Source organism: Notolepis coatsorum (assembly GCF_963971535.1).
Source record: "Notolepis coatsorum genome assembly, chromosome: 8".
NCBI classification, from domain to species: domain Eukaryota; kingdom Metazoa; phylum Chordata; class Actinopteri; order Aulopiformes; family Paralepididae; genus Notolepis; species Notolepis coatsorum.
This window is the reverse complement of record NC_140172.1, coordinates 103,827,672-103,839,814: the sequence shown is the minus strand read 5'-3', so window position 1 is coordinate 103,839,814 and position 12,143 is coordinate 103,827,672. Positions and strand designations below refer to the sequence as shown.

The window sequence follows — 12,143 nt, the reverse complement described above, 5'->3', positions numbered from 1 at the left end:
AAACGATTCATAAATAGGCCGAACAATGACAACGTTCAGAATATTACAGTACATCAGTGTTTATCAGGGATTCTTTTTTTTTCTTCTTGAAAACAAGGGCTTTTCAAAATGCTATAAAACGGAAATTAACCGATAAAAAAACAATCCGCTTTGACAATGTTGACTGGAAATGGGTCATTGATAATGCGACGGGCAGACACATAATTTAAAACATAGATTAGGCGATATTAACGTTAACATTGAAGTGGTTGCTGGGCATTCAAGGGGGTAAAAAGGAAAACACGGACGGCTCTGAAAGTGTTAAAGGGGACATGCATTGCTATTCCTGTAACGTTCTGGGTTTCTATCTTCTCTCAGGAGTGGAAACCCTACTGCCATTCTATTAGATCTGATTGACTGTCACCTGTGGGTTGTTGTCACTAATTACTGCGTGTGGTTTGCTGGGATTTTGCCTTTATAGTAACCCCTTGTTTCTCTGTCTGTTGTCGGATCTTCAACAGAACTACTGCGAGCAGTTGGCCACGGACAAGAAGTGGGACATCTTGTCTTTGTTGTTATTATTTTGTTTTCCCTTTATCCGTCTTGTGTACGGTTTCTCTTTCCTTATATACCTCTCAGTTGTAGCCTGGCTACTTATGCTTTATCGTAACATTATTCTTGCTCTAGTGATTTCTGATAATAAAATAAACACATATTTTGAGAAAGACCAACCCCATCTCCGATTCCTTATTACCTTCTACTATTGGACTCAACTTCCTACCTTGAATCGTAACAGAAGATCCGACCACAATGAGTTCCACAGAAGGTTTCCGGGAGGAACTGTAGGCCCAAAGAGAACAACTGGGGGCTCTGCGCGTGTCGGACGCAGAGAGACAGAGGCGGATCGATCAGAAGCGTTGTTTCCGCTGCGGTCGTACTGGACATCGCTTCAGTAGCTGTGCTGGATTGTCGGGAAACGGGGGGGGGCTCGCTAGACTTGGGGGGAGTTATAGCAGGTGGGCATTTTACCTCTGTCACTGATGAGTCATGCACTTTTTTTAATGTCACTGTTGGGTGGGGGAATTCTCTCAAGAAGACCAGGGCATTCAATTTCAATTTGGAAGCAGGTTTCGTCATGGCGTCTGCTACCATGTCGTCTGTTGGACAATACATCAGGGTCATCCTTTCTTCTCTGATGACAGATCTGATGAAATGGTATTTTATATCGACATGTTTACATCTCTGTCGGCACACAGGGTTTCTAGCAATCGCAATGGGGCCCTGGTTGTCCTCATAAACAACAGTCTTCTTATATACATAGGTATCCATCCCTTCGAGCAGTTGTTCCAGGTAAATGCACTCCTGTATGGTCATAGCTAGAGCCATATATTCGGCTTCACAAGTTGATAAAGCCACGGTGGGCTGCTTCTTTGTTTTCCACGAAACCAGTGAGCTGTCTGCGTTCAAACTCACACAATATCCGGTGGTACTCATTCTATCTGTGGTGTCAGCTGCCCAGTCTGCATCACTGTAGGCTTTAAGTCCTAGACCCTCGCTGCTCTTTCTGAAACACAGTTGTCTGTCTGCTGTACCTTTAAGATAACGAAAAACGTGTTTTGCTGTGATCCAATGCTCCTCTGTGGGGTCAGCGAAATGCTGTGACAGTTTACTCACTACAAAACATAGGTCAGGGCGGGTACATGTTGTTAAATAAATGAGCCTACCCACAGCTTCTCTGTACATTTTTACATCTGTCAGTTTCTGAGCATCCTCCTGATAGTCTAGTTTTTTTTATCACATGGTGTTTCCCTTGATCTACATTCTTGCATGTCGAAACGTTTCAGGATCTTTTCCACATAACTCTTCTGGGATATTTTTACACAATTAGCAGACTGTTCAAAATCCATACCTAGAAAATGCTTTAATCTCCCAAGGTCTTTCATTTTGAATCTGGTGGAGAGCATCTCTTTCACCTGTGCTAGGCTCCCGGTGTTGTCTGCTGCTATGATCAGATCATCCACCCAAATGACGATGATCACCTTTCCTGACTCCTTTGACTCCCTCGAGTAAACACAGGGGTCTACTGGGTTCTGTAGGAAGTGATCCTACATGCATGAAGCATCTTGTTCCAATTTCGCCCAGACTGTTTCAGGCCGTAAATTGATTTTTCCAGCTTACACACTAGCTTCTCTCCTTTCTTTTCGTAACCCTCAGGTTGTTCCATGTATATCTCCCTATCTATGGGGGCGTGCAGATAGGCTGTTTTCACATCCATCTGATGTAAAATTAGATTGTACTCAGCTGCTTTCTGCACCACTACCCTTATACTGGTCAGATTGGTTGTGGGGGAGAATGTTTCACCGAAGTCTATCCCCTCCCTCTGACTGTAACCCTTAGCTACAAACCTTGCTTTGTACTTATCGTGGCCTTCAATACCCTCCTTGATTGAATACACCCATTTTCCTCCCACTGTCTGTCTGCCCTCTGGTAACTTGGTTAGAGTGAAGGTGTGGTTGTCCTCTAGGGACCTCATCTCCTCGTCCATCGCTTTCTCCCATTTAGCACCCTCGGGTGCTCGTCGTCATCGCCCTCTGGGGGTGGCTGACTGTCTGCCTGCACGACCGTGCTAAGTACACTGGGCTGATGTGTCTCTGTTTCTACACACCTTACTCTGGAGTCCAGCTCTGGCTCCTCTGTCTGTGTCTCGCCCTCACATGTTGTCTTTGTGACAAACTTGACTAGCCTGTGTTTCTGCACTACCCCTTTACCGGGATAATAAACCAGGAAAGCGGGGCTTCCCTTGTCATGCCCTACAAAGAGTCCTTTTTCACATCTGGACTCGAGCTTTCCTCTGTCCTGCAGGTACGCATAACACACTGATCCAAATCGGTGCATTCTGGCTAGATTACACTTCTTTCCTGTCAGTGCTGTATACGGGGTGGTGCCCGTGTGCTTATTGAAGCACCTGTTTCTGGTGTAAGCGGCTTCTTGCACCGCATAGTGCCATAGGCTCTTAGGTAAGTTACTACCTACTAGCTTACACCTAGCCATCTCGAAAAGAGTGCGCCATTCTCTCTCTGCCACTCCGTTCTGGTGTGGGGAATATGGACATGACGTCTCGTATCTTATCCTGTTCTTCCTCAACAGTGATTGGAACTCTCTGTTTGTGAATTCGGTCCCGTTGTCGGACCTCAAACATCTTACTGTGCCATAAGGGGCTATGTCCGCCAGGAATTTTTCCGTGGCCTGGAGTGTGTCACTCTTTGCTTTAAGAAAGTAAACAAACACTGCCCCTGTGCACACGTCTGTAAAAGACTGTACATATCTAAAGCCTCCTATGGACTCGTTTCTTACTGGACCGGCAAGATCTGTGTTAACCAATGCAAGTGGTACTTTTACTTTTTCTGTGGGATTTCTGTTTCTCGATTGAGCAAACTTCCCCTTTATGCACACAACACATTCTTTATCAGGTCTACGCTTTTCGCCTTCAATGTGCATGCCCTCTGTCACTGCTTGCAGTTTGAGTAAATCCTCGTAATTACAATGACCCATAATTGCATGCCATGTCTGAATATCGTGGCTGATGGTTATTTTACACATATCATTGTCATTACACTCTGTTTTCAGGTAATACATTCTCTGATACACCTCTATGTCAAATTGCGTACCGTTGGGCTCTACAAGAACATTTTTACCTTCAATGAAGAACACTCTGGCACCGTTCGCAGTAGCAGCTATTACAGAGAATAGTCCTTGTGGGAACGATGGCACATAGAGAGCGTTCTTTAACGTCACTGTACGCCGGTGCCCCCCGCTGTCCGTGAGACATACCTGTGCGTCTCCTCTCTCTTTCGCCAACCCGTAGGTGCGCTTTCCGTCTGCCAGCTCCATGCTGTGTCTCTCCGGGCGGAAAGTTCTGTCAAAGTTCTTGAACTGACTCCTGTCGTTGATGACGTGGGACGACGCACCTGTGTCCACGATCAGTCCCTTCCTTTGGGCCTGTTGCAGCTGCGTTGGCCTGGTGACGTACGCCGTCTGCGCCCTGGGGATGAAGCCCTCTCGTTCCGCTACTCTCCAGTCGTCGCCTCGATCCGTCTCACGCCGACCATCACCGCCATCTTGTCCACGCCGACCATCTCCGCCATCTTGTCCATGCGCGTGTCGCGCGCCCTGGTCGCGTTTCTTCATGCACGCTCTGCCTGTGTGCCGCGTGGATCTGCAGGAGCCACACCAGACAGTCCTCGTGCAGTTACTTCTCCGATGGCCTTTCTCTCCGCATCGCCAACACGCCAGCTCCGTCGTGGTCCTGGTCCTCTCCCTTGGCGTCGCTCGCACCCTCTCTCCCGCCTCCGCGGCGGCTGGGTGGGTATCTTCTGAGGCCTTGAAGTTCCTTAACTTAGCCTTGAACTGTCCCAGCGTCATGTCCGTTGAACCGTGTGTTACCAGGAGTGTGAACGGTTTGTACAGCTCCGGTAGTCCTCTCATCATCATCGCCATCATTAGCCCATCGCTTGGTGCTTCTCCGCCACTCCTCAATGGCGTCGTGATCTGCTCCGCTCTGTTGACGTATTCGGTCACAGTCTCGGTTTGCCCCTTCCTCAGGGTCGTCATTGCTATGTAGAGGGCCATGACTCTGGGTCTTCCTCGCCCGATGTAATGCTCTCTCAATACCTCCAGGCTTTCTCTGCCTCTGTCTTTAGTGTCGCGGAATATCAGCCCCAGGCTGGTGTCGTCGAGCAGCGGCGCTAACTCACAGTATGTGTCTGCGTTACGCTGGTCGTCCAGGGCTTGCTCTTCCGCCGTCAGTTCTCCCGTGGAGGCTGCCAGGATCGTTTCATTCAGTCCCGCACCGTGCATGCAGCATAGCATGCGCTCTTCCCAGAGCTCGTAGTTCTCTGCTTTTCCATTGAATGAGGGCCATTTGTTCATCCCTCTGGTCGCCACGCGTTCTAAGATGGGGTTCTCCCCCTCGCCTCCGTTGTGTTCAGCAGGTGCCACGTTTTCTAAGGCGGGGTTCTCTCCCTCGCCTCCGTTGTGCTCAGCATGCTCCGTCTCCCCCGGTGCCGCCTCCTCGGGGCTCTTGGCTGCTACCTTCCAGTGACTCCCGGCTGCTACCTTCTTGACTCTCCTTCTTGGCTTTCATGTTGCTCTTTGATGGTGGGCGTAGTTTTAGCTCCTGTTGGCCTAGCGTCTAGCCACGCGGTACTCCCGGTGCTAACCTAGCCTATACTTTAGCTAAACTTGCTACCCTTATTATTTCGCCCCCGGCGTGATCTGGGCCCATAACCTGTTAACAGAATCAGGCTATAGGGCGACAATAATGTGGTCAAGAGGCATGGTTTCTATCTTGAGCCTTAACTGGCGTGGTTTATTTATTTCACATGGCAGAGGAATAACACATGAGTCCTTCTCGTGAGAGGTAGGTGGGGAAGAGAAAGAATGGGAGGAGACATCTCTATTTATACTCACCACCTGGTGGTGTTCCTGAGTGGCTCCGCTTAGAGCGCCCTCTAGTGGAAACAGTTATATAATTAGACAGTTACTAACAATCCTACCTAGAACCTCTGACTTCAACATATATATACAGTAAAATAATCTAAATAATAATTTTATATCCATACAGAGGAGGCATACTTTAAATATATTAAAACAATAATGCATCTTTGAGTAAACTTTGAGTATCGTTAATTATCTCAAGGCTGTGGGCAGCATGTACTCTTTTTTGGAAATCAATCTACATGCAGTTTGTGTATTTCAGTGTTTGGGAGTGTTCAAATCCTCGATCCATTGACCTCTAAACATTGTGTTAAAGTCATGTGGTTCAGTTATGCTGCTCTGATTACATCCCCTTGATGTTGGCAGGCTTCAGATTTTTCTTCATAAATCTTTGCCATGTTTTCTATGCAACCTATTTTTCTTCAGTAACCAGTAACTGATGCCTTCAGATACGTGGAGTGGAGTAGAAAGTACAATATTTCCTTTGAAATGTAGTGGAGTAAAAGTACAAAAGTTCCCTAAAATGAAAATACTCAAGTAAAGTACAACAAGTACCTCGAAATTGTACTTAAGTGCAGTCAGTACTTGAGTAAAAACATGCTGCAACACATTTATTTTTTATTTTCTATTCTAATGAATACTGATTTGGTAAACATGCAATGTGGTGTTTATTTTGGTTTATTGTAATTCCATTAGACTTTTATTCCTTCGTACTTTCGAGTAGCCAGCCTGGTCGAGGTTTACAGCGATCTAACTACAGGCTGTCAAAGACATGACGACTTTGAAAGGGCTGTTGCCGGTTGCTTCCAATAGGGGGTATCTGCAGAGCCGCAGAGCCAGGCTGGACGGGTATAAGTGGTCTGGACAAGTATAAGTGGTCTGGACAAGTAGTTGCGAATGGGGGGGGGGGGGGGGGGGGCGGGGTTGAATGAATGAATGAAAACTTTATTAACAGATTGCAGAATGGGTACAGTGCAGTACAGCTCAATACATACAATTGTTAAGGGGATGCAGACCAGAGAAAGACTTTCGTCTTGTTTCCACCAGGGTCCCCCATTTCCAATTCATCGTAACATATATGACATACATGACATACAGATAGACAGTACTGCTACATCTATACATTTATGACATACCAGATTTGCAATTACAGTACTGTATTTGTGATACAAAAAGAGTCCAGAAAGAAAAGAGTATATACATTAGGCGTAGAAACCGTACATTGGATTGGGTAGGTGGGGGTGGGACTGTACATTGGAGGTGGTTGGGGGGGGGGGGGGGGGGGGGGGGGGGGGGGGTAGGAGTGGGGGGGGGGGGGGGTGTTGGCGGGGGTTGTGTTCGGACATTTACAGGGGCCAGTTTCGAGTTGCAGTCTCCCTTAGGTGTTTTTTGAGAGTGTTTTTGAAAGTGGGTAGTGATTCACATTCCTTTACAGCTTTGGGTAGGGCGTTCCACATTGATGTGGCATAATTGCGAAACGTGTTTAGTCCCTTGTTTGAGCCGAATCTGGGTTTAACATGATTTGTGGAGCTCCCTCTGGTGTTGTGATCGTGGTATTCACTGACCTTTGGGAAGTATTTAGTCATGTACATGGGTACCTTGGTCGTGTAGTGTATCTTGTAGACCAGGCCCATTGCAAGTTGCTGTACTCTGTCGTCTACTCTAAGCCATCCTAGGTTGTCAAAGTGGGCAGGGGTGAGGTGGGTTCTAGGAGTAAGGTCAAGCAGTAGTCTGACCAGTTTGTTTTGAGATGTTTGTAATTTTGTTTTTAGCGCCTTTGAGGTGCTTTGGTACCATGAGGTGCAAGCATAGTCGTAGTACCCTTGAATGAGTGCTCCTGCTAGAGTCTTCAGGGTATTCTTGTTTACCAGTGAGGAGATCCGGTACAAGAAACGAGTTCGTTGGTTGACTTTTTTTATTACATTGGATGCCATTTTGTCACAGGAAAGATTTGCCTCTAGGATGGAACCCAGGTAGGTAATATCTTCTTTCCTTGTGACAATATTGTCACCCACTGTAACTGAGAAGCCGTCGGTCTTGCTGAGTTTGTTATTTGAACCGAAGAGAATGGACTCTGTTTTGCCCATGTGTAATGATAGTTTGTTATCAGCGAGCCATATGCAGATTTTGCTTAGTTCTGAGCTGAGGGTTTTTTCAACCTGTAATTTGTTCTTGTCAGAGACCAGCAGGGCTGAGTCGTCCGCAAACAGGAACAAGTTGCAGTCACAAGCTGACGACATGTCATTTGCATAAATTAGGAACAGTAGCGGACCTAGTATGCTTCCTTGTGGAACACCACAGTTTACTGTGAGGGGGGGGGATAGGGTACCGTTTACCTCCACCATCTGCTCTCTCCCCTCCAGGTAGGATTGCATCCAGCTCACTGATAGACTATCAAAACCAATTGCTTTTAGCTTGTCAATCAGAATGGTGTGATTGACAGTGTCGAAGGCCTTTTGTAGGTCCATCGAAGGCCTTTTGTAGGTCCGTCTCGTTTACATAGGTACATTATACATAGACAGTAATGTTACATCTAGACATGTAATAATAGAGTAAACTTGTACCCATACAGTGTTACATCTAGACATACCAGATCTAGTAATAATAGAGTAAACTTAACTTTCATCTCAGTAACAATGTTCATAAAGTGTTGAGTGCTACAGTGTAGGTTAGTTTATTAGGACAATTCCACCATTGTGGGGCAAGGACTAAGAATAGGCGACTTCTCTTTGATGACCCGACTTCTCTTTGATGACCCTCCCGGAGCTTGGATAGGAGTAGGAATAAACTGTACATATACAGCACTGTTTGAACCTGGCACACAACATACTTCACATGTCATTTTTCTTTTTGTTATTCCACCATTGTGGGGCAAGGACTAAGAATAGGAGACTTCTCTTTGATGACCCGACTTCTCTTTGATGACCCTCCCGGAGCTTGGATAGGAGTAGGAATAAACTGTACATATACAGCACTGTTTGAACCTGGCACACAACATACTTCACATGTCATTTTTCTTTTTGTGGAGACGAAGATGATGAGTACCGGTCTTCTCCTCAGACATAAAATCAGTTTTTCAATACAAGTACGACTCAAGACACAGAACATTAGTATGCAAAATAAAAAATGAACACAGATTTTGAGTGTGAATGAAAACTTTATTGCAACAAGATTGCAGAATGGGTACAATACAGTACGGCTCAATACACACAATTGTTAAGGGGATGCAGACCAGAGAAAGAAGTTTTGTCTTGTCTTCTCGTACTGAAAACGTGACTGTTAGCACAGAGACGGCTGCAGTTACACACAGGGCCATTTTCGTTTCGTTTTCAGGGTCAGTTTCGCTTTTCAGAACGAAACGTAATGGCAGGCAAGTTGCCCAGTCCACACAAGCGCTGGATTTAATATAACCATGATTGTATGTGCGCAGTTGCACTGTTCGGCCACACACAACCGGGGATTTGCTACACTGCAACCCCGGTCTTTGAAAACCGGAGTCCAGGGTGAAGTTTTGCGGTTTTGTGTGGGCATAGCAACCAAGGTTCCCAGTGTACAGCAGAGCTGTCGCAATTATTTCCCATGTTCACGGCAGACTGTAAAAAAACAATAGCAAGTTAGCAACCGAGCGCGGGGTAGAGAGATTAGTGTCTCGTTTACATCAGGGTCATATCGACCCTGTACCCGTTGCTCTTGAAGGGCTATTAGACAAGTACAGTACAATGAGAGAGGTAGTGCGACCTTCCACACGTTACTCTCCCAGTGAGAATCTGCGCTGCCAGGCTGGCCGCACATGCGTCGGAGGAAAGCATGAGACAGTCTCCGGAGTTTCTTTCCAGCGATACGCGTCCGGCGTAGATGACAACATATTTAGTATGATTACAAATCCTGAAAATTAAGAAGTTGTCCTTTAGGTGGTCAGAGACTAAACCATTTAGGCGGGATGACTAACAGCTATAGTCAGAGAACACCCTGGAGTGTGTGTGTGTGTGTGTCCACCCATGTACATGCAGGTGAGTTAAAGGAGAAATGTAGGTGTCATGGGGGGGGGGGGGGGTACAGGTATGGACAGGGTAATAGTAGAAAGACATAAATACAGGCAATAAAATGTCATCTGAATATAAAAAATATGAGAAAAATAAACAGTATTATTCAGGCGAGGGTCTGTACCCTAACTGGCATGATATACATTATAGGTGCTGCAGGTTTTGGTGGTTAAGAGTCAGACACAGTTAGCAGTCAGACATTCCTAATAGTCGTGCAGCCATTAGTTCTCCAGCTGCTGGCAGCAGCATCTTTGAGGGAACAAAGTGACAACTAAACACACATCCTCCAACTGTTGACACACTGACTCTATTATTACATGTCTAGATGTAACATTACTGTCTATGTATAATGTACCTATGTAAACGAGACGAACCCCCCCCTCCCCCCCCCATTCGCAACTACTTGTCCAGACCACTTATACTTGTCCAGACCACTTATACCCGTCCAGCCTGGCTCTGCGGCTCTGCAGATACCCCCTACTCGTTGCTACCGCGTTCACTTCTGGACACCTCCGGTTTCTTCATAGACCACTGCACTTCCGCGTTACGCCCCGAACTCACTGCTCACGAACGGAATTCACGTGCGGCTCCCTCGTGAGATCGCGCGCCTGGTCAGGCACACTGGACCTACGACTTGAGCGTGCGGAAGCGCACCGAGGAAGGCATATTTACATTGGGACAGCTGTAAATGCCTAGTCTATATGCAAAGTCAGTCATTTTAGAATGATGATCAGTGTGACTGTACTCCTGAAAGAGCAGCGTGTAGCCCCAGCAGCAGCAAGAGCTTATTATTATTATTATTATTATTATTATTATTATTATTATTATTATTATTATTATTATTATTATTATTATTATTATTATTATTATTATTATTATTATTATTATTATTATTATGCAACATTGTAATAGTTATAGGTATAAACAAACATACAGACAAACATTCAAGGCGTTTATTTGCAGATACAGACACAGCTGGTTGAACAACATCTATATCTGTGGTAATAATGCAGATATTCAATTGTATTTCTGTGACAATGCGCGTGGCGCGCCGCCTCAAATAGGATCGAGGCGAAAAAATAGCTTGCCGCTCGCCAGCCACTCGGGAGGCGCGCTCCCGCTCGCGGCCAGTGATTGATTGATTGAATTGATTGAAAACTTTATTAACAGATTGCAGAATGGGTACAATACAGTACAGCTCAATACACACAATTGTTAAGGGGATGCAGACCAGAGAAAGACTTTCGTCTTGTTTCCACCAGGGTCCCCCATTTTCAATTCATCAGGACATATATGACATACATGACATACAGATAGTCAGTACTGCTACATCTATACATTTATGACATACCAGATTTGCAAATACAGTACTGTTTGTGATACAGAAGGAGTCAAGAAAAGGGAGTATATACATTTGACGTAGAAACTGTACATTGGAGGAGGTTGGGTGGGGGGGGTTGGGTACACTGGGATATTGACAACCATACTGGGTAATTTACATTGGAGGTGGTTGGGGGGGGGGGGCACACTGTATAGACAAGCAAAACTGTACATTGAGTGTGCCTACTATCGTCCGTTAACATGGGAGCGGAAGTGAAGAGGCAGCCGCCCGTACACGGAGCTCGTGAAGAGGGAAAGAGAGCGCGCGGGGGCTACAATTAATGAATGAGCGACTGAGCGAATACGACTGAAGCCTACAACCCCCCCCCCCCGCTCTCTCCCATGAGATCAAAATACCGGAAGTGTTGCGGTGGTCTGTGTGGTTTTGAACTAGCGGTGGGAGGAGACAACTTTTCTGCTCTTTCTTTATATTGAGTGAGTTTACCCCCGTTGTGGATGCCATGGAGACGAAAATAAAATAGCACTTGTTCACGGCTTTTAACAAGACCACAGGTACTCGACGCTATGGATATGATAGTCATTGCATGGTAGCTAGCAAGCTAACTCCGACTATATGTGTAGATTTCTAGAAGTGTCCGCTAGCTGTTACGTTAGCATGCTGCTAAGTCACACAGCCATCTGTTTCATCATGTGGGGGATCGAGCAACCAGAGCCATCGTCCCTTTCAAATGTTCTGCTAAAAATGTGCAGCTTTTGTACACATTAACTTCAATTAATTAAAGTATAGTTTATTTGTTAGCTTATAATTATAACTACTTAGGTTTTGATTGCACTGTTATTTTAATAATGTCACCGAGCTGTCACACTGTCTTTTGTTTTCCGTGGCTACGTTGCCGGTGATGCATTGATTGACGTAAATCACAGCCAATAGGAACCCCAACAGAAACATGATGGCTCTCTCACAGCAGGCGTCTGTTTCCGGCGCAGTAGTAGTCTCGGGTGCTGATGCTGAGGAGGAGTCTGGTCCGTAGTAGTAGCATCAGTTAATCAATGCCTGCTACCGAGATGTTATATTATGTGCGATTGCAACAGTTCGTTTATTTGTTGTTGTTCCTAGCGGGGCTGCAGCAGGTAGAAGCGGCCGCCGCCGCCGCCGCCACAGACATGGCGAGCCTCAACTGGAAGCCTTTCATCTACGGAGGGATGGCCTCGATTGTCGCAGAATTCGGTACGTGATGCACCACAAGACTTATAGACTGACTTTTTACAATAATTTCTTTATTA

The 12,143-nt window shown here is 45.9% G+C and overlaps 1 protein-coding gene across 2 annotated transcripts in view; it reads left to right on the top strand.

Moving 5' to 3' along the window:
- Positions 1-11,251: 11,251 nt before the first annotated feature.
- The window catches only part of slc25a14 (solute carrier family 25 member 14), a 48,204-nt gene continuing 47,312 nt past the window's right edge, over positions 11,252-12,143 (top strand). Inside the window, exons 1-2 of one of the 2 annotated variants that reach the window (XM_084320023.1) lie at positions 11,252-11,411; positions 11,977-12,087. In XM_084320023.1, the coding sequence (XP_084176149.1) occupies positions 12,024-12,087 (64 nt within the window). In that variant the 5' untranslated portion in view covers positions 11,252-11,411; positions 11,977-12,023. The remainder of the gene's footprint in view (positions 11,412-11,976; positions 12,088-12,143) is intronic. The other variant, XM_084320024.1, reaches the window with a different exon arrangement.